Source organism: Myxocyprinus asiaticus, chromosome 32 (genome assembly GCF_019703515.2).
Source record: "Myxocyprinus asiaticus isolate MX2 ecotype Aquarium Trade chromosome 32, UBuf_Myxa_2, whole genome shotgun sequence".
NCBI classification, from domain to species: domain Eukaryota; kingdom Metazoa; phylum Chordata; class Actinopteri; order Cypriniformes; family Catostomidae; genus Myxocyprinus; species Myxocyprinus asiaticus.
The window spans coordinates 1,290,144-1,311,212 of NC_059375.1; the positions used below are offsets into that span (position 1 = coordinate 1,290,144).

At 39.1% G+C, this 21,069-nt stretch overlaps 1 protein-coding gene across 1 annotated transcript in view; it reads left to right on the forward strand.

Annotated features, from left to right (window-relative positions):
• Nucleotides 1-21,069, forward strand: part of waplb (WAPL cohesin release factor b) — a 98,063-nt gene that overhangs the window by 8,746 nt on the left and 68,248 nt on the right. Inside the window, exon 3 of the mRNA XM_051667787.1 lies at nucleotides 16,340-17,024. Within this exon, the coding sequence (XP_051523747.1) occupies nucleotides 16,340-17,024 (685 nt within the window). The remainder of the gene's footprint in view (nucleotides 1-16,339; nucleotides 17,025-21,069) is intronic.

A 21,069-nucleotide genomic window follows, 5' to 3' on the forward strand; every position in this document is an offset into this window, starting at 1 on the left:
CAATATCTCATATCGCTGATGCTCTGTTACGCAGCACTTTATTTGACGTTCTGTATAAAATCACATCATTTAATAAAAAATATAATACAAAACTATGTTGAAAATTATTATATATATTTTTTTATTATAATTTCATATAATTTGTTTCCGCATATTCTTTTATGTCTATTTAATTTGCTGTATGGAATCAATAAAAATGGTTAATAACAAAACAAAAAAACACCATATTGATGATAAAATTGAAATAAATAGTTGATATGGAATTCAGAAAATAAAAAAAAAAGTATCACAGGGCTCCAGACTGCGACTAAAATGGTCGCAAATGCGACCAAAAATAATTTATTGCGATTATAATTTAAAATCTATTCGCCATTGGGGACAGTCGGGTTGTGTGCGTTCATATGCGGTTTCATCCGATATCATCTTGTGAGTTATTGAATACAACTTTAGAGCGCACACCAGTGTGTCTCGCGCCACTTTTCACCCGTTCTGTTTCTGATGAGCTCGCTGCACCGCACGCAACAACAAACCCAGCGTGAGAGAGTCGTGAACAAATGATTCTTTTGAACCGGATCTTTTTCATGAATCACCCGAAAAGAACTGAGGGTTTGAACTCAGGAGCTCAGGTTAGCAGTTTGAATCAGATTCACTTTATCAGTGAATCAACCGTTAGTGAGCTCACAACTGGGAGTGCACACATTTCAAAATAAGAGTCCCATGTGTATTTCAGACTTCTTTATAATTAAGTCCCGTATTGTATACCACTTTTTTCTTCTGGTAGTTATTGATTGGGATTGAAGTAGCACAATAAACTGCATCAGGGATTTCATTCAATTTGCACTCTGGGCCATCCTGTAACAGTAAAAGACTAAGGCAATATTGGAAAACAATTTATATACATACATACATACACATAAACACACACACACACACAAACTCAGCAAAAAAAGAAACGTCCTCTCACTTTCAACTGCTTTTATTTTCAGCAAACTTAACATGTGTAAATATCTGTATAAACATAAAAAGATTCAACAACTATGACAAACTGAACAAGTTTCACAGACATGTGACTCACAGAAATAGAATAAGGGGGGGTCAAAATCAAAAGTAACAGTCAGTATCTGGTGTGGCCACCAGCTGCATTAAGTACTGCAGTGCATCTCCTCCTCATGGACTGCACCAGATTTGCCGGTTCTTGCTGTGAGATGTTACCCCACTCTTCCACCAAGGCACTTGCAAGATCCCGGACATTTCTGGGGGGAATGGCCCTAGCCCTCACCCTCCAATGTACAGGTCCCAGACATGCTCAATGGGATTGAGATTCGGGCTCTTCGCTGGCCATGGCAGAACACTGACATTCCTGTCTTGCAGGAAATCACGCACAGAACGAGTAGTATGGCTGGTGGCATTGTCATGCTGGAGGGTCATGTCAGGATGAGCCTGCAGGAAGGGTACCACATGAGGGAGGAGGATGTCTTCCCTGTAATTCACAGCATTGAGCCTGCAGTGACAACAAGCTCAGTCCGATGATGCTGTGACACACCGCCCCAGACCATGACGGACCCTCCACCTCCAAATCAATCCCGCTCCAGAGTACAGGCCTCGGTGTAATGCTTATTCCTTCGACGATAAACGCAGAGTCCGACCATCACCCCTGGTGAGACAAAACCAGGAATCATCAGTGAAGAGCACTTTTTGCCAGTCCTGTCTGGACCAGCGAAGGTGGGTTTGTGCCCATAGGCGACATTGTTATCGGTAATGTCTGGTAAGGACCTGCCTTACAACAGGCCTACAAGCCCTCAGTCCAGCCTCTCTCAGCCTATTGTGGACAGTCTGAGCACTGATGGAGGAATTGTGCATTGCTGGTGTAACTCGGGCAGTTGTTGTTGCCATCCTGTACCTGTCCCACAGGTGTGATATTCAGATGTACCAATCCTGTGCAGGTGTTGTTACACGTGGTCTGCCACTGCGAGGACGATCAGCTGTCCTTCCTGTCTCCCTGTAGCACTGTCTTGGGCGTCTCACAGTATGGACATTGCAATTTATTGCCCTGGCCACATCTGCAGTCCTCATGCCTCCATGCAGCATGCCTAAGGCACATTCACGCAGATGAGCAGGGACCCTGGGCATCTTTCTTTTGGTGTTTTTCAGAGTCAGTAGAAAGGTCTCTTTAGTGTCCTAAGTTTTTATAACTGTGACCTTAATTGCCTACCGTCTGTAAGCTGTTAGTGTCTTAATGGCCGTTCCACAGGTGCATGTTCATTAATTGTTTATGGTTCATTGAACAAGCATGGAAAATATTGTTTAAACCTTTTACAATAAAGATCTGTAAAGTTATTTGGATTTTTACAAAATTACTTTTAAAATACAGTGTCCTGAAAAAGGGACATTTCTTTTTTGCTGAGTTTATATATATATATATACAGGTGCATCTCAATAAATTAGAATGTCGTGGAAAAGTTCATTTATTTCAGTAATTCAACTCAAATTGTGAAACTCGTGTATTAAATAAATTCAATGCACACAGACTGAAGTAGTTTAAGTCTTTGGTTCTTTTAATTGTGATGATTTTGGCTCACATTTAACAAAAACCCACCAATTCACTCAAAAAATTAGAATACATCATAAGACCAATAAAAAAAACATTTTTAGTGAATTGTTGGCCTTCTGGAAAGTATGTTCATTTACTGTATATGTACTCAATACTTGGTAGGGGCTCCTTTTGCTTTAATTACTGCCTCAATTCGGCGTGGCATGGAGGTGATCAGTTTGTGGCACTGCTGAGGTGGTATGGAAGCCCAGGTTTCTTTGACAGTGGCCTTCAGCTCATCTGCATTTTTTGGTCTCTTGTTTCTCATTTTCCTCTTGACAATACCCCATAGATTCTCTATGGGGTTCAGGTCTGGTGAGTTTGCTGGCCAGTCAAGCACACCAACACCATGGTCTTTTAACCAACTTTTGGTGCTTTTGGCAGTGTGGGCAGGTGCCAAATCCTGCTGGAAAATGAAATCAGCATCTTTAAAAAGCTGGTCAGCAGAAGGAAGCATGAAGTGCTCCAAAATTTCTTGGTAAACGGGTGCAGTGACTTTGGTTTTCAAAAAACACAATGGACCAACACCAGCAGATGACATTGCACCCCAAATCATCACAGACTGTGGAAACTTAACACTGGACTTCAAGCAACTTGGGCTATGAGCTTCTCCACCCTTCCTCCAGACTCTAGGACCTTGGTTTCCAAATGAAATACAAAACTTGCTCTCATCTGAAAAGAGGACTTTGGAACACTGGGCAACAGTCCAGTTCTTCTTCTCCTTAGCCCAGGTAAGACGCCTCTGACGTTGTCTGTGGTTCAGGAGTGGCTTAACAAAAGAAATACGACAACTGTAGCCAAATTCCTTGACATGTCTGTGTGTGGTGGCTCAGCCTCAGTCCATTCCTTGTGAAGTTCACCCAAAATCTTGAATTGATTTTGCTTGACAATCCTCATAAGGCTGCGGTTCTCTTGGTTGGTTGTGCATCTTTTTCTTCCACACTTTTTCCTTCCACTCAACTTTCTGTTAACATGCTTGGATACAGCACTCTGTGAACAGCCAGCTTCTTTAGCAATGAATGTTTGTGGCTTACCCTCCTTGTGAAGGGTGTCAATGATTGTCTTCTGGACAACTGTCAGATCAGCAGTCTTCCCCATGATTGTGTAGCCTAGTGAACCAAACTGAGAGACCATTTTGAAGGCTCGGGAAACCTTTGCAGGTGTTTTGAGTTGATTAGCTGATTGGCATGTCACCATATTCTAATTTTTTGAGATAGTGAATTGGTGGGTTTTTGTTAAATGTGAGCCAAAATCATCACAATTAAAAGAACCAAAGACTTAAACTACTTCAGTCTGTGTGCATTGAATTTACTTAATACACGAGTTTCACAATTTGAGTTGAATTACTGAAATAAATGAACTTTTCCACGACATTCTAATTTATTGAGATGCACCTGTATGTATGTATGTATATATATATATATATATATTATATATATACACGAGATCAAGCTTTTGACACTTAGGACAATTGAAGGACTTGTTCACAACTATTACGCAAGGTGAAAACATTCATTGATGCTCAAGGATACAACACACTACTATATGCATACTATATTTTATGTAATTATCTATAATGTAGATTTTGAAGAGCAGTATTAAATAAAAATCTTTTATCTCTTATATTTGTATAAATTATGAAAGGGGTGTGAACATTTGAGACAAAAGGGAATGCTAACTTATCTTCTCAACTATATACTGTTTATTAATCCTCCGATTAATGGGTTATCACCCGTCTTTAGTTCTGCTTGTTTCTGAACAGCAATCTAAATTGAGCAATTCTGTGATTTGGTGACTAAAAACAGCCATTTGTCTCCTTAATGTTTCAGTTTAGGAGCCAATGGCTCCTTAGTCATTTTTTTTAGTCTGGAGCCCTGTATCGGACTGTATCGGTGAGTACCAAAAAGAAAGTATTGGTACTCGTACACTTTCACAAAAAAATGGTATTGGGACATCCCTACTAATTAATTTAAGCCATTATTGGGTTAGGGATGCATCGATATGGAATTTCTGGGCTGAAACCAATAACCGATAATTCCCAGCTCATTGTGATTATTATTGATTTATCCTAATTAGTGGTGGACCGATATGGGTTTTTTAATGGGCGACGCCGATATCCAGAGAGCAGGGTGGCCGATATATCACACAATTTAATACAGTAAATAACATAAATATAAAATTGCTAAGAATTTTTTTATATTTGGCACTATATTTGCTCAATTTCACACAAAACTTTAACTTTTTAAAAAAGGAATCGAAAAAAATTTATATTGTATTTTAAATGGTAGATAGCAGTTTCTTCTGATTTCTGTTTAGTCATCAAATTTTTGTACTTTATTTGCATATGAAGAAATTGTTAATATATTAGGAAGAAGGAAATAACAGTACACACAGTAGTCCAGCAACCATGAATGGCATGTCCACATTAGTAATCGCATTTCCTTAAAAAAAAATACAGAATCAAACCAATTGTACAAACAGTGCACTCATTGCACTCATGCAGATCCAGCGTGAACAGCAATCTCCTGAGAGTTTAAATGGCTGTCATGATTTGTGAATCAGAGGAACTTTTGATCCTGATCCTGAAGTTTTTGATTCTGGCTGATAGAATACACACTTCAGAGGAAGATATTAGATGAGCGCTGGACGGGAAGTTAGTTAATAGAAGTTTTATTGATATTTGCCTTTTATCATTAGAAAAGAAAGTTAAAAGTTACAGGGAACTGCTGAGGAGAGGCTGATAGAATACGTGCTTATAGAGGTAAATAAATGAGCGTTCCACAGGATGCTGGATCTGCTCAAGTTTTGTGAGGTTGGTTTATTACATCTGTTTAAACGAGATATTCACATTTCTGCAAAAATGATAATCAAGATTATTTTGGTCAATATTGAAATCACGATTATTTAACACGATTACTCATTGACTTTGGAAACATCATGCATTTATTGAACTTTTTAAAAAGAACTTTTTTTAACTTGAAATGTAAACTGCACTGGAGGGGAGGAGGCTATTGTCATATGATAATTCTTTTATGTTACGTATGGTAGTCAATAAAAGGAAAGCCTCCATCGCCATCATTTACAGAAGGGGTGCTCCTAGTTCTATGGAATGAGATCTACTTTTTCATCATGTTATTACAGCAAGATCTACCATGTACAATAAAGACTATACATTATCACAATACCAAAATCTCAGTAATCGGTAGTGAAATTTGACGATTCTCAATACCAGCTTCAAAACCACAACAAATAATAACACTAACTAATATGTTAATTATGAAAGAATGGTTTCAAATTCTTAAGTAATTATTCAAGTCTAGTAAACAGACAGTAATAAAATAACAATAAAAAACAGCAATGAATAGAAACAGATTAAAAATAATAGAACAAAAATACAAATCAAGAAAATTTAGTGCTTTTTTTAAAAGCTTTAAAAGTTTTTAACAGCAGTTTCAAGTATTCAAGTAAACAGTCAGAATGAAATGCAGCATAAAACTACTACTGGTCTTCACTGTATGATTATAATACATTAATACTTTTATTAACTAAAGTTACCCAGTCAAAATCATTGAGTGTTTTCTTGTTCTGGTTTTTTGATTATTATAATGACACACTAGACAGCAGCAGGACTATTAGCTTACATTTATACTTACAAGTCCTACAGTGCATCCGGAAAGTATTCACAGCGCTTCACTTTTTCCACATTTTGTTATGTTACAGCCTTATTCCAAAATGGATTAAATTCATTATTTTCCTCAAAATTCTACAAACAATACCCCATAATGACTATGTGAAAGAAGTTTGTTTGAAATCTTTGCAAATTTATTAAAAATAAAAAACTAAAAATATCACATGTACATAAGTATTCACAGCCTTTGCCATGACACTCAAAATTAAGCTCAGGTGCATCCTGTTTCCACTGATCATCCTTGAGATGTTTCTACAACTTGATTGGAGTCCACCTGTGGTAAATTCAGTTGATTGGACATGATTTGGAAAGGCACACACCTGTCTGTATAAGGTCCCACAGTTAACAGTGCATGTCAGAGCACAAACCAAGCCATGAAGTCCAAGGAATTGTCTGTAGACCTCCGAGACAGGATTGTATCGAGGCACAGATCTGGGGAAGGGTACAGAAAAATTTCTGCAGCATTGAAGGTCCCAATGAGCACAGTGGCCTCCATCATCTGTAAATGGAAGAAGTTTGGAACCACCAGGACTCTTCATAGAGCTGGCCACCTGGCCAAACTGAGCGATCGGGGGAGAAGGGCCTTAGTCAGGGAGGTGACCAATAACCCGATGGTCACTCTGACAGAGCTCCATCGTTTCTCTGTGGAGAGAGGAGAACCTTCCAGAAGAACAACCATCTCTACAGCACTCCACCAATCAGTTTGCCAAAAGGCACCTGAAGGACTCTTAGACCATGAGAAACAAAATTCTCTGGTCTGATGAAACAAAGATTGAACTCTTTGGCCTGAATGGCAAGCGTCATGTCTGGAGGAAATCTCAGCAGAAAGCGGCAATCACGTGACAGGCTTGTGGTGAGAACGACACCTTACCTCACATTTGGAAAAATGAGACATAATGGATGGCACTCATCTCATCATGGAGGTGGAAAAACAAAGTTCTCTATGACCCGTGGATTTCTTTTATAAAGATTTAAATGCAAAAGAAAAGGCATGGGAGGCAGTTTCCTTGGCTTTTTGTGTGCATAGTAAGTTTTAATTTAAAATGTTTGTGATAGTACCTTTTCACGTTAGAGAAGTACCATGTTTAAAATAAAAATAATACCCATTGTTGTATTTGTGGAAAAGCTGCTTATCTGTTGCGCACAGCAAAAGCATCTTTTGTGAAAGCACAATCGAGCGTGTGCTGCTTCCGCACCACGTACGCACTGCATACGTACTGCAAATGGATCATGTGTGTAATGGCCGTAAGACCATGCTGAAAATATCACAGTAATGGATACGAGAGGCTGACTCTTACAACAACAGCCCAGAGCTCCCAGCTGATGAAAAAGAATGAAAATCTTTAATTGGCCCGAACTCTATTTTACATTTCCTCTGCGTAATTGCTTTTTCATGTCGGTACTCCTCCAGGGTCTTGCAAATCATTTGGCTGACTAAGTAATCAATGAGGTGAAGTTAGAGGAAACTTTCACAACACTGCCACCCCGTCAGAAGAGGATGTTAATACGAGGAGAACATTTAGACGGCAGTGGAGCGGAGTGTCTGGATCTGCTTATCTCATTTAGATGCTCAGCACCTTCTGTTTGTGAACGCTGAACAATGATTCTCCAATGACAGTGCATGCCGATGAGATGTCTCTTTTCTGATTAAATTTTTTTTATTGATTCATATAGATAACAAAAAAAAGCAAAACATATATACACAGAATCAACATTTAACCCCCACTATTACCACTCCCAATCCCCAACCCCACCCTGACCCTCAACAACATCCCTGTGGTCACACATGATTATAGACGCACACAAAAAATAAAAATAATAATCACACACATTTAAAGCTAAACTTTTCTCTCCACTGCCCCTCCCCGAGAGCCCTCCAAAAACACCAAATAGCTGCCCCATTTCGCATCAAAGGAATCACAACTCCCCAGCCTTCTACATGACGCTTCCTCGAAAGCTGCCACCCTCCCCATCTCCGTGCACCGTTCTTGAAATGAAGGTGCTCCAGCCGACTTCCATCCCCTTAAAACAACTTGTCTGCCGATCATAACATTGGTTAGAACCCAATTTTTTATGTGTTTATCCCCTATTTTGAGGTAGTCTGGGGTAAAACGAAACCCGAGTGCCCAACACGTCACACACAAAACTCTGAACCTTCAACCAAAATTCTTGGATCTTAACACTCCCCCAAAAACATGGGTTGTGTCTCCATCTTCTGATTGGCATCGCCAGCAGGTGGGTATGTCTTTAAAACCAAGGTGTAACTTCTCCGATTAGTTTGATAGGCTTTGCAATGGCGAAATAGGGGCAAGAAATTCAATACAAAACCAGGGAGGGGCTTTCTCAAATGTCTGAGACCGAATGCATAATAATAAAACAAAATCTTGGGTAGGCCTAGCCCACCTTTGTCAATCGGCCTATGCAACTTACTGAAATGTAATCCGGGACGTTTACCATTCCAAATGAAGGATTTCGCTATGCTATCAAATTGCTTGAAATAAGAGAGGGGGACATCTATAAGGAGAGATTGTAGCAGGTAGTTGAATTTCGGAATACAATTCATTTTAATAACATTAACCTTCTCAATCATAGATAAATGTAATGAAGCCCACCTGCCCATATCACTCAAACCTTTTTATTAAAGGGTCAAAATTAACTAAATTAACTAAATCGCACAAATTTGCTGGGAATAAAATACCTAAATACTTATTGCCCTGTTTGGGCCACTGGAAGGCGCCCGGCTGAAAAGCCATTACAGGGCAGTATGCTGTCAGAGCCAAAGCTTTGGATTTAGACCAATTAACATTGTATACCGGGAACTTAGAAAAGGAAGTAATAATTCTGTGGAGGCAAGGCATAGATCTAGTAGGGTCAGAGACAAATAATAAAATATCATCTGTGTAAAGCAAAAGCTTATGCGCCACACCTCCCGCCACCACCCCTGGAAAATCATCCTCCTCAAGTGAGATGGCAGCGACCGGAGTCTGATCATTCGCCACTGACCACATGATATTGTTGAAATGCCTAATGTTATTAGAAGAGCTATGGCCCTGAATAAACCCCACCTGATCTATATGTATAAGAGATGTCATAACTTAATCGGTTAGCCAAAATTTGTGACAATATTTTAACGTCTAGCTGGATCAGGTTGGACGGTAATTCTTACGCTTGATTGGATCTTTGTCCTTTTTAAGAATCAGACTGATCCGGGCTTGTCATGGTTGGTGGAAGCTTACCATTCTGTAATGATTCCATATAAACTTCTAGCAAAAGTGGAGCCAGTTCTGAAGCATAAGATCTAAAAAACTCAGCTGCAAAGCCATTTGGCCCCAGAGCCTTGCATGTAGGCAAGGCCTTAATTACCTCTCCAAGCTCCTCCAAGGTTATATCAGTATCAAGAGAATTGTTTTGCTCAGCCGTCAGTTTAGGGAGTTCTAATGGTTCCACAAAGTTTCTGATATCCTCATCAGTAGATGAAGACGTGGAAGTATAGAGATCAAGAGAGAATTTTTTAAAAGCATTATTAATATCAATGGCTGAGGTAAATATTTCACCAGCAGATTTCACTGAGGGAATAAAAAGACTCTCTCTGTTTTATATATCTAGCCAGAAGTTTTCCTGCCTTGTCCCCCAACTCAAAGTATGACTGTCTTGCCCTGAATAGACAACTCCACCTTCCGTGACAAAACAGTATTATATCTGTATTTCAATCAGGTCAATTCTCTGAGGCCATCAGACGACATTCGGCGCTTCAGCTCTGCCTCGGCTCTTTTAATATTCCCTTCCAACTCCACGAGTTCTCATGCTTTGGATTTTTTTAGTGAATGAGGCATACTGTATGATCCGGCCCCTATGAACCGCCTTAAGTGCCTCCCAAACCACGCCCACAGAGGATACTGAGGGACCAGTTGGTCTCCATATAAACATTGATTTTTAGCCTTTAACATTTGTTGGAAATCAGGATTTTGCAAAAGGGATACATTAAAGTGCCAACATTATGATTTCCTTTTCTCCATACGTGGCAACACCTCTGAACTCACCAGGGCATGATCTGAGACTAAAATGTTTCCAATTGAGCAATCAACAACAAACGAAATGAGGGACTTTAAAAAAAAAAAATCTATTCTAGAATAAATCTTATGGACTGATGAAAAAAATGTATAGTCCCTACCAGATGGGTTCAAAAGTCTCCAAATATCTGTAAGATCAAGATTTTTACACATCCTGTGATCATCATTGTTACACTAGGGGGCTTGCACACATTTGCTTCACTATCATCAAGGACTGAGTCCATCAAAAGATTAAAGTTTCCTCCCTGTATTATAAAATGAGGGGTGCCAGCGGCTTGCAACATCCCTTCAAGAACTAAAAAAGCCCTGATCATCACGTTAGGTGCGTAAATATTAGCCAAAATAAGACTTTGCCCCTGAATTTCTGTTAAAACAGTAATGACTCTTCCTAATTAATCTTAGCACTAAAGAAAAAATGTCCACCCCATATCTTCCCAAATTTTTCAGCTTACTGCGGAGAAAGGTGCGTTTCTTGAAGAAACACTATATCATATTTCTTACGCTTAAGAAGAGAAATAACCTTCCTTCTTTTTATGGGGTGCCCCAACCCATTCACATTCCACATGTAGAGAGACCGTCTGCTCATATTAACATTTGACATTGACATATGAGAAAAAATAGATTGTGTGTCAAAAACAAAATTATAAAGACCTCATTCCAACATTAGTGCAACATTCAAACCCCGAAATTCCCCCAGAACCAAACAAACAGAAAAAAGAAAAACGTGTGCATTAACCCTGCGCATGACAGCGCCAACCGGCATCCATCCCTCTAAACTCAAACAGTCCAGGTACAGCCACAGCCCCCGTGACAAGTTCGGTGTTTCTATACAAATTTTGTGAGACTGAGTTACACAACAACAGATATTCTATAAAACAAACTCCAGCCAATAGGCGGAATAAACACAAAGAACGTGTAGATTCATCCACATAACTGTCCCGAAAGTGTGTTATTCCACAAAACAAACTCCAGCCGCTAGGCGGAACCAGCAAAAAAAAAAAAAAAAAGGGCACTCAGTTTCCTCAGACATTCAAACGAATGTTCGGTGAGCCAGCCCATTTGGCTGCTACATGAGTGCAACAAATGACCCAATCACTCCAATGTCTTGTAAGAAATACTCCACAAATCAAACTCCAGCCAACAGGAGGCATAAGCACACAGAGCAGGCATATTCATCCACAACACTGTCCTGAAGGAGTGTAACTCCACAAAACAAACTCCAGCCGCTAGGTGGATCCAGCACAAAAAGAAAAATAATAAGGCACTCCAAATAAGTTCCTCGAACAGTCAAGTGAATGTTCAGTGAGTCGGTCCATTCGGCTACAACGTGAGTACCACAAAATAACTCACTCCATTGACTTTATGAAGTACATCGCTTGCTGGGGACATGTAAATGTTTTTCGGCCATCCTTAGTATCTATTCTCAATTTGGCCGGGAACATCAGTGCAAAAGCAACATTCCGTTGATGTAAGAGTTTCTCGCATTCCTTGAATCAATCACGTTTCTCTCTTGTTGAATTCGCAAAGTCTGGGAACAAGAAAATGCTGTGGTTCTTCCAAAAAGCCTTCCTTTACTCCTCGCCTCGCGCAACACAAGATCTTTATAAGATCGGCACAAGATGCCGAGCGGAACCCTGTGAGCTCGCTCAATTTCCAGCTTATGGCCTTTTATTTTGATCAGACACGGGAAGAGCTCGTCTAGGAATTTCACCATATCCTGACCCTCTTCGGCTTCAGGAATTCCAACGATTCGGACATTATTCCACCGGTTACGGTTCTTCATGTCCTCCAATTTCTCCCAGACGTGCTCTAAATCCACCTTAGTCACTAGCGGATTAGCAGCTAATTCCCTCTCCGATGACTCCAGAAAATCGGTCCGTTTCTCGACATCACCTACTCTTGTGACCACCTCAGAGAATTTAGTCTCCATGGCAGTGATCGATCGACGTATCACAGCAAGATCTTCCAAGTCAGCAATGACCTTCTTCAGCATTGCTGACATGTTCAACATTTCTCAAATCGGCTCCCTGGCCCACAGCCTGCTCGGGGGTGTCAGCTTGAGCATGTAAGTGTCTTTTAATGTCTCCAGAGCCCAAGGTTTTTGAATTCATTGACATATTGTCCTCCTAGAACAGTTATGGAACAGAGAGTATCGAATCTCACCGGTTTATATCATTAAAAGTGTTAAAACTAGCAAAGTGCACAGAGCTCGCCGTTCACATGTCCAAACCTTGCATGGCGTCACATGACTCCCAATGAGATGTCTCTTAAACATACTCCACATTTCTGTTTCTCCTGGGAATATTGGTTGGACAATCATTCTGTAATCTGGCTAGCAATTAGACATAGAAGTTTCAGTTCACATTAGACCCTTGACAGCAGAGCAAATCCCACTTGTTCATTTAAAAAGTAGTCTCTATCTTCAAGGCCTGTTCACACCTAGAACGAAACGAAAAAGTGAAAGCAAGTTGCTAAATAAAGGTCTATTCACACCATGAGTGGACACATGAGTCAAACATTTTATTTAATTTTGCAGAATTCTTTGAAGAGTGATCAGTTGTTTAATGACAACTTGACTGCCTTAAATGATCATTATCATTTGGATAGTATTAAAGGTGTCATGCACTGAATTTTTATTTTATTTTATAATGTTCACTGAGGTCCACTTAAAATGTTAGTAAGATTTTTTTTCATCAAAAATAGTCAAAATTTAGTAATAATTGTTCATTTTCTATCCTGTTTTTGGTCCTCTGATTAAAAAGCTAAATTTTCAGGTCGTGTCTCCTATAAGACTTCAATGTAAACACCCACTGCTATGATTGGGTAACATATTTGCATATGAAGTAAGTGTCAGTGCCCCCGCCTTTACACGTGTGGAATTGTTTTGAAAAGTTCGGATAGTTAAAAATGGTATCGGAGGAATTCAGCCATAAATGTTTGAGCCAGAGTCTGATCCCGAATCTGAAGACAATTAACCCCCTCCACAAACACCAAGGATACTGCAGTCTGTGACGGCGTGGTAAGTAATGACTCTAATTTATATTTATTCCTTGTCTATTTGTGTAATAGGTATTACTTTTTATTCTTGTTTAAACAAAAACGTGACTTAATGGTGTGCATCTTGTTAAATAGTTGGGGCATTTTCCAACAGTGAAACATTTCTGTGTTTTACAAATGCTTTGTAATGCATGACAGTGCCAACTAAAGTTTAAATACTTAGTGCTATCACATTTATAACTGTCAAAGGATATACTTGTGGTGCAACATGTAAACATATACAGGATCAAACTTACTGGTGTTTGTCACACTGTTGTTCTTCATATATTCATCGTTCATCATATATTCAGTGTAGTGACAAAAGCATATGTTGTTCATTACAATGAGTCATGTTTTCATTAAAAAGGAAAGACATTGTCTAAATAGATTGCTATCAATAATCTATAGGAGCATCTGTGTCACTCTGAAAGCAATATTCATGTAAAACAATGAGAACATGCTATGGGCAATTATTATTGAAAGCTGGATGTGACAAGATACACGAAGCATGCAATAAAACTAATACACATGTTCGACTGAAATCACTAGGATCAAATCAAAAGAAAACTAAACAACAAATTCAGTGAATCATTTCTCATGAATAGTTCTAATATTAAGCTTGGAAATTTTGGTGAATACATTCAAATACTCTGTACACATCTAACAGTCTGTAACATATGAAGCAATACAATTAACATGGATACTCACTTGTCTGTTGCGACATTACTGTCGAGTCCATTATAGTTGGCACTGCATCAACTTTTAATTTAAGCCTCTCTGGAAAACCTGCATCGAACTGTGTCTTGTTTGGAAAAGAATCCACTGTAAAATGAAGCGAACAAACAAACACTGTCTTACGCGATGCGGGACTTCATTAAAAATACATGTCAGCCACTCTTTCCTAATGTAAGGATCATTAGGAATCAAATGCAAAGAGTCCATTTTTCCACAACTTTGCACTGCACAATGTTTTGTAAACTTTGCAGGCATCTCGAACCTCTTGTTGCTCTGTTAATCCCTGTGTTTATCCCTGCCGTGCCGACCCTCGTCTCATCACCGCTCTAACCGCGAACCTGTGGGCGGGCCAAAGATGCGATGATGAAGTAGTAGGCGTTGACCTGTTTATGCAGAGGCAGACTTGTGCTGATGTTATTCATCTCTATTACGTAATACAGACGAGGAAGTAGAAAACGAGTCGTTTAGGAAAATTTGGTTTCAGTAAAGACTTTTTTTGGACTAACGAATAAGTTTTGAGTTCTGAAATGTACAGTATGTTTTTATAGTACTATGACCTCTTATGTCAAAAGATCAAGGAAAATTTGATTTCTCAATTCATGACCCCTTTAATTAAATGCTGGGGCGTTTGATGTGATCGTGACAGATATAAGCCTATTTTGACATTTTGTCTCTTCAATAGGGGAATGTTCCAGTTGCCAAACTGGTGATATAACTGAAATTGTGTAAGTGTTGTTGTGTAATGGATTGAATTTTAGAATTTACAGCCTCTCTGCGGTTTTTTTCAGTGACTTCCTTTTCAGTGGACCTCAATGGGGGTTTTGTATGTTGGAGGCCTTTTCCAAAGCTTATATTACCTGGAATATTTCACCATGTTTTGTTCTGTCTTCTAATATGCTGTAAATAGGCTTGATTGCAGGGAATGGTACATTCATGTAAAATAACGAGTGTTGTCTGGCAGACTGTAGTGCATATAGTATTTTTACTGCAGAGGTGTGATTGTGGTTTTGAAGTTCTCTAGCTGTGTGGTTAGCTCATTTACTTGGGTGTGTTTTACTAGTTATGGTATCAGAAAAGTTGATGAACTCAATCTGTGGTGTTCAGAACGTAAAGGTGACATTTCATTGGCCTAGAACAAGCTGCTTTTCTTTTTAAGAGGTGGTGGTGGTGGCCATGTTGAGGTCACATGACCAACCAAATTCTGCTCATTTTATCTCAGTAACCGTCTGACAATCATCTATCAGACCAATTTCAGATCTTGCAAAATAAGTAAACCATGGGTGACAAATATGCCTGTGAATAGGATATTTCTGCAATGGCATCTGTACCTGAAAACTAGAGATGCACTAATTCAAAACTTGTGTGCCAATACAGAGGTACTCAACTTTGGAAAGCTGAGTGGCTGTGAAGCACGATCCCTTTAGCCTTGTAGGACACTCTTTTTATTTATTGTTTTTTTATTTAATTAAAAAAAGATTCAAATGTAAATGTATAAATTAAAAAAAAAATTACATTTATTGCCATATTAAATGTAGAAAGCAGTAATGATCATTGCTGTTGTAACTGTCAAAGATCAGGATACACTGGCTAGCTGGTAGTCTATGCTGTAAATACCACACACACACACACAATTGGGACCTCAAAATGTATGCCTATTTTGTAATTGTAAACTTGATTATTTATTGGATTAATTGTGCAGTTCTTAACTCGCATGAACTAAATTGTGAATGATGAAGCTGAAGCAACCACCGTCTGAATGCTTATGTCAGTGTGATATTTAATACAATGCAACTCTGCTGTCGTTGTCACCCATTTCAGAGTAATTCCACACAAGACATTTTCTTTCAAGTTTATCCGCCCCCTTTTGTCTGGAAATAATCATCAGACCTGATTGTCGGCTGTTTTAAACAATAGTCTGGTAATTTTGATAATTTTTATGATTTAATCGTAGTGCAGATAATTGCTTTTATTGGCCAATACCGATGCTTGGTGATACATTGGTGCATTTTTACCTAAAACTTTACGTTTTGCAGTATTGCTGATAGAGAAATTACAACCAACATTTACACCCTGTTCTGTTGTAGCCATTCACAAACTTGGCCTCTTTTCAGGATTCTACCTCCTGTTGAGTAAAGAGTGGTTAACATGTTTGGAGTCGTATCATTTTAGTCAAATTACATCTGACTGATGTTGTTTTACTGTTGACTTCTTTTTCTGTAGGAAATACCCTGAGTTGGTCCATGGAGAGCACAGACCATCACAGCTATTCATGGTACAAAAACCCTTCTGAAAGTGACACGAGACCTCTAGCACAGACCGCCACATTAAAGTCTGAGAAAACAGAGGACAAGGATTCCTATGATGCCTGGAGTGCTCTTGTCGGTCTCGGGGCACGCTCCACATCCCTCTTCACCGGTCCCAAAAACCCTTCGTCTACCATGTGGGCGTCCAGTAGTTACAGTCACAGCAGCATTCAGGACAAAACTGCCACTGAGACTCAGTTAGACGAGCTTAGCCAAGGGGACTTTAAGGTTCCCGTCGAGCCGTCTGAAAGCGAGGACCACTCGCAGTCGCTGCTCAGAGCCTCCAACTGCAGAACGTACTGTAGACCCAGTAAAGGCAAACAGCCTGGAGGAGCCGATGGGAGTGGAAGCGCCTCCGATTGTGGCTCTGTGGGGGTGTTGCACAACAGCGGGGATGAGAGCGCTGTTGAGATGATGGCAAACAGAGGTCGGACGAGAGACTACACAGTGCTGAACCCGTCCTGTGTGTCGATGTTTAACGTCACCTTCCAAGGCTCCATGGACCGCAGTATGGAGGAGTACACAGCCAGCGCCCCAGCTGCTAACCCGGCAGATGCAGGAAGACTGAAGAAGAAAGCAGAAATGGAGAGCAAACATCTCAGGTAAAAGTGTGATATACAGTAAATGCACTATTTTAATCACATGTTTAGATGAATTCTTGCAAGTGCTGCATTTATTTTGAGTCATACCTCATACTTTTTTGGGTTGACTCTCTTGGTTTGTTGGGGTGTAAGAATTCACTTGTTTTCTCGATGCATCGATTACTAATCCCATCTATATGCATCAATCTTGAAATATGATATTTAAATCAAGGATTGTTAGTGTTGCTCAATAATCGAATAAAACAGCTAAAAATCAAATGAATTGTGATTCAGAAAAATAGTATATGATATTTTAGAAAATATAAATATTGAATTACATATGCGATTTAAAGGAGACGTGCATGCGACTATCACATGAGCACACAGCTCGAAATAGCGCTTTTATCTCACGTTTAAACCATTTGATACATCTTCCAACTCGTTGCGTGGCCACTACTGAAATAAAATGCTTTAATTGTGGGGAAGCTTTAAAAAAGTGATTTAGTTGGGGACTTGGCATGCAGAAAACATTTAAGTTGAAGTCATCAAGTTGATTGCTTTTCTGTTCTTTAAAAATGAATGTAGTCAGATGATGTTACTTTAATGTTGTAATATTTGGATTAGTTCACTGTTTCAGGCCCCCACAGTCATGGAAAACCTGGAAATATCAGGGAATTTTTAAATTGTGATTTCCAGGCCTGGAAATAGGGAATATAGAATACTTATGCTCAGCTCTACAATGTTTTATTGGCACATTGCACTCTTTGTTGTATTTCAAGTAACCTGAATGCACAAGTATTTAATGTGTTTTCTTTCAAGTTACTTTTGGTGCAATTCAGAAAGTGCATTCAGAAAGTATTCAGACCCTTTCATTTTTTCACATTTTGTTATGTTGCTGCTTTATGCTAAAATACTTAAACTTTTGTCACATCAATCTACACTCCATACCCCATAATGACAAAGCAAAAAACAGATTTTTGGTAACTTTGCCAATTTATTAAAAAGAAAAAACTATCACATTGACATAAGTATTCAGATACTTTGATATGACCTGATTTCTATAGAGACGAATGTGGACAGTTCTCCACCCAGAGAGACACAGAGCAGACACACAACAACTCATGGTCACAGTCTCAAACATGGTCAGTATTTACACTGGGCACCTAGCTGTACTTTTAGGCCCCAACCATACTCTATTCAACACTTTGGCCAAGAATTCGTGTTTGCACATTTTATATTTAGACCCCCAGTGAGCAAGCTTAATGCAAGGAACACAAAACTCCATAAGATGTTGGTTAAAGGAGAAAAATTTTGCTATTTAGTTCAGGTGCATCCAGTTTCTCTGGATCATCTTTGAGATGTTACTACACTTTGATTGGGGTCCACCGGTGGCAAATTCAATTGATTGGATATGATTTGGAAAGGCAAACACCTGTCTATATAAGGTCTAACAACTGAAAATGCATATCAGAGCAAAAACCAAGCCATGAGGTCAAAGGAACTGCCTGCAGAGCTCAGAGACAGAATTGTGTTGAGATACAGATCTGGGGAAGGCTACAACAAAATTTCTTATGCATTGAAGGTTCCCAAGAGTACAGTGGCCTCCATAATTCTTAAATGGAAGAAGTTTGGAACACCCAGGACTCTTCCTAGAGCTGGCCGCCTGGCCAAACTGAGCAGTTGGGGGAGAAGGGCCTTGGTAAGAGAGGTGATCAAGAACCCGATGGTCACTCTGGTTGAGCTCCAGAGATCATGTGTGGAGATGGGAGAAACTTGCAGAAGGACAGCCATCACTGCAACACTCCACCGATCTGGGCTTTATGGCAGAATGGCCAGACGGAAGCCTCTCCTCAGTGCAAGGCACACAAAAAAGCACCAAAAGGACTCTCAGACTGTGAGAAACAAGATTATCTAGTCTGATGAAATGAAGATTGAACAGTTTGGCCTCAATTCCAAGCATAATGTCTGGAGGAAACCAGGCACCGCTCATCACCTGCGCAATACCATCCCAACGGTGAAGCATGGTGGTGGAAGCATCATGCTCTGGGGGTGTTTTTCAGCAGCAGGGACTGGAGGATTGGTCAGGGTTGAAGGAAGGCTGAACGCAGCAAAATACAGAGATATCCTTAATGAAAACCTGATCTAGAGCACTCAGGACCTCAGACTGGGTCGAAGGTTCACCTTCCAACAGGACAATGACCCTAAACACACAGCCAAGACAATGCAAGAGTGGTTTAGGGACAACTCTGTGAATGTCCTTGAGTGGCCCAGCGAGAGCCCGGACTTGAAACCAATCGATCATCTCTGGAGAGACCTGAAAATGGCTGTCCACCGACGGTCCCCATCCAACCTGACAGCTTGAGAGGATCTGCAGAGAAGAATGACAGAATGACAAGCAAAGCTTGTCGCATAATACACAAAAAGACTTGAGTCTGTAATCGCTGCCAAAGGTGCTTCAACCAAGTACTGAGTTAAGGGTCTGAATACTTTTGTCAATGTGATATTTCAGTTTTTTATTTTTAATACATTTGCAAAGTTATCAATTTTATTTTATTTTATTTATTTTTTATTTTTTTTTGCTTTGTCATTATGGAGTATGGAGTTGTAGATTGATATGAAAAAAAATAATTTAAAGCATTTTAGCATAAGGCTGCAACAACAAAATGTGAAAAGCATCTGGGGGTCTGAATACTTTCTGAATGCACTTTACAATCTTAAGTAGTTTGTCTTTTTCTTGCTTAAGACACATTAGGGGAAGTATTTAAAGAATACTATAAATGCTTTGAAAAAAATACAGAATGAAATCGTTAATCAAATCAAATTGAATCGTTCTGAATTTGCAACCAAAAAATTTTTTTTTTGAATCTGATAAAAAAACAAACAAACAATGAATCATAAATTTAATCGATTCGCTTTCAACGCAAAGATTCACACCCCTGTTGGTTTGATATGTGCTCCACATCGACTCCTGTATACCGTTGACACTTTTTTGCTTTTTTTTGTTTGGTTTCTGTTTTAATATTCTTTTTTTTTTTTTGGTTTTGTTTGGTATTTTCTTTCTTTTGGTTTAGTGCATCAAGACCACTTTTCCTCCCCCGAAACCGATTCTAATTCCTGAACTCAGTATCAGCTGATATCAATCCCGATTTGATACAAGTGTTGTTTGTTTTCTTAATCAGTTCAGAAATCTATACCTCACTTTGTGGAACTGATTGGGAGTACTCTTTTATTTGTGAAGAGAAACAAACCTCAAACACATTATTTCATTATAAAATAGAGAAAACAAAAAATTATATAAAAAAAATTGTGTTGCCTATTAAGAAAAACTTCATTGTTAACTAGTCTACTGGATAATCCAGCAGGAAAATTAACAGTAATTACAGTAAAAACCTTCAGATGAAAAGAATCCAGTTGTCTTTGGACATTTCTTTTTCACATTGTATCTGGACTCAAGTGGATTCAGTTCTCTCACTTTTTTCTCCCCACTTTTTACTCACACAGTTATTATTTTGGAACCCAGTCAACTTAAATAATATTGTAATTGGTAATATAATTAATTATCATAATAATAATTATTATACAACAGTTAGTTCCGGTCCTCGAATCTGATTGAAAGAGATGCGTTCCAAGAGTGCTTATTTGTATGATTCCGCGTATGTTCATGCTGTTCCAAATGTGTAAGAGCAGCTAGATGTGTGATTTTCATTCATCCCTGTGACATTAAAGATTTGAGCCAGCAGGTGGAGGCAAAAGAAAAAGTCTTGTGTGTGCTATGAGCGAGTTGATCTGATGTTGACAAACTGTGTCAGTCAGTGCACAAAATTGTTTTGATGTCATCCTGAATTGTCTCATTCCACGATTGCTCGGATTACTACTACACTATAGCTGACAAATAGTTAAACTAACAGCTTCAACATTACAACCTATCACAGCTAATTATGTGATGAGTTTAATCTACAGTCATCCGTTGTTAAAGTTCTGTTGCGGTTTCTTGCTTCTGTTATTTCTGCCATTTGCAGTGTGAAGAACACAACAGAATACGTCTTGCAATCTTGTCACTCGAACA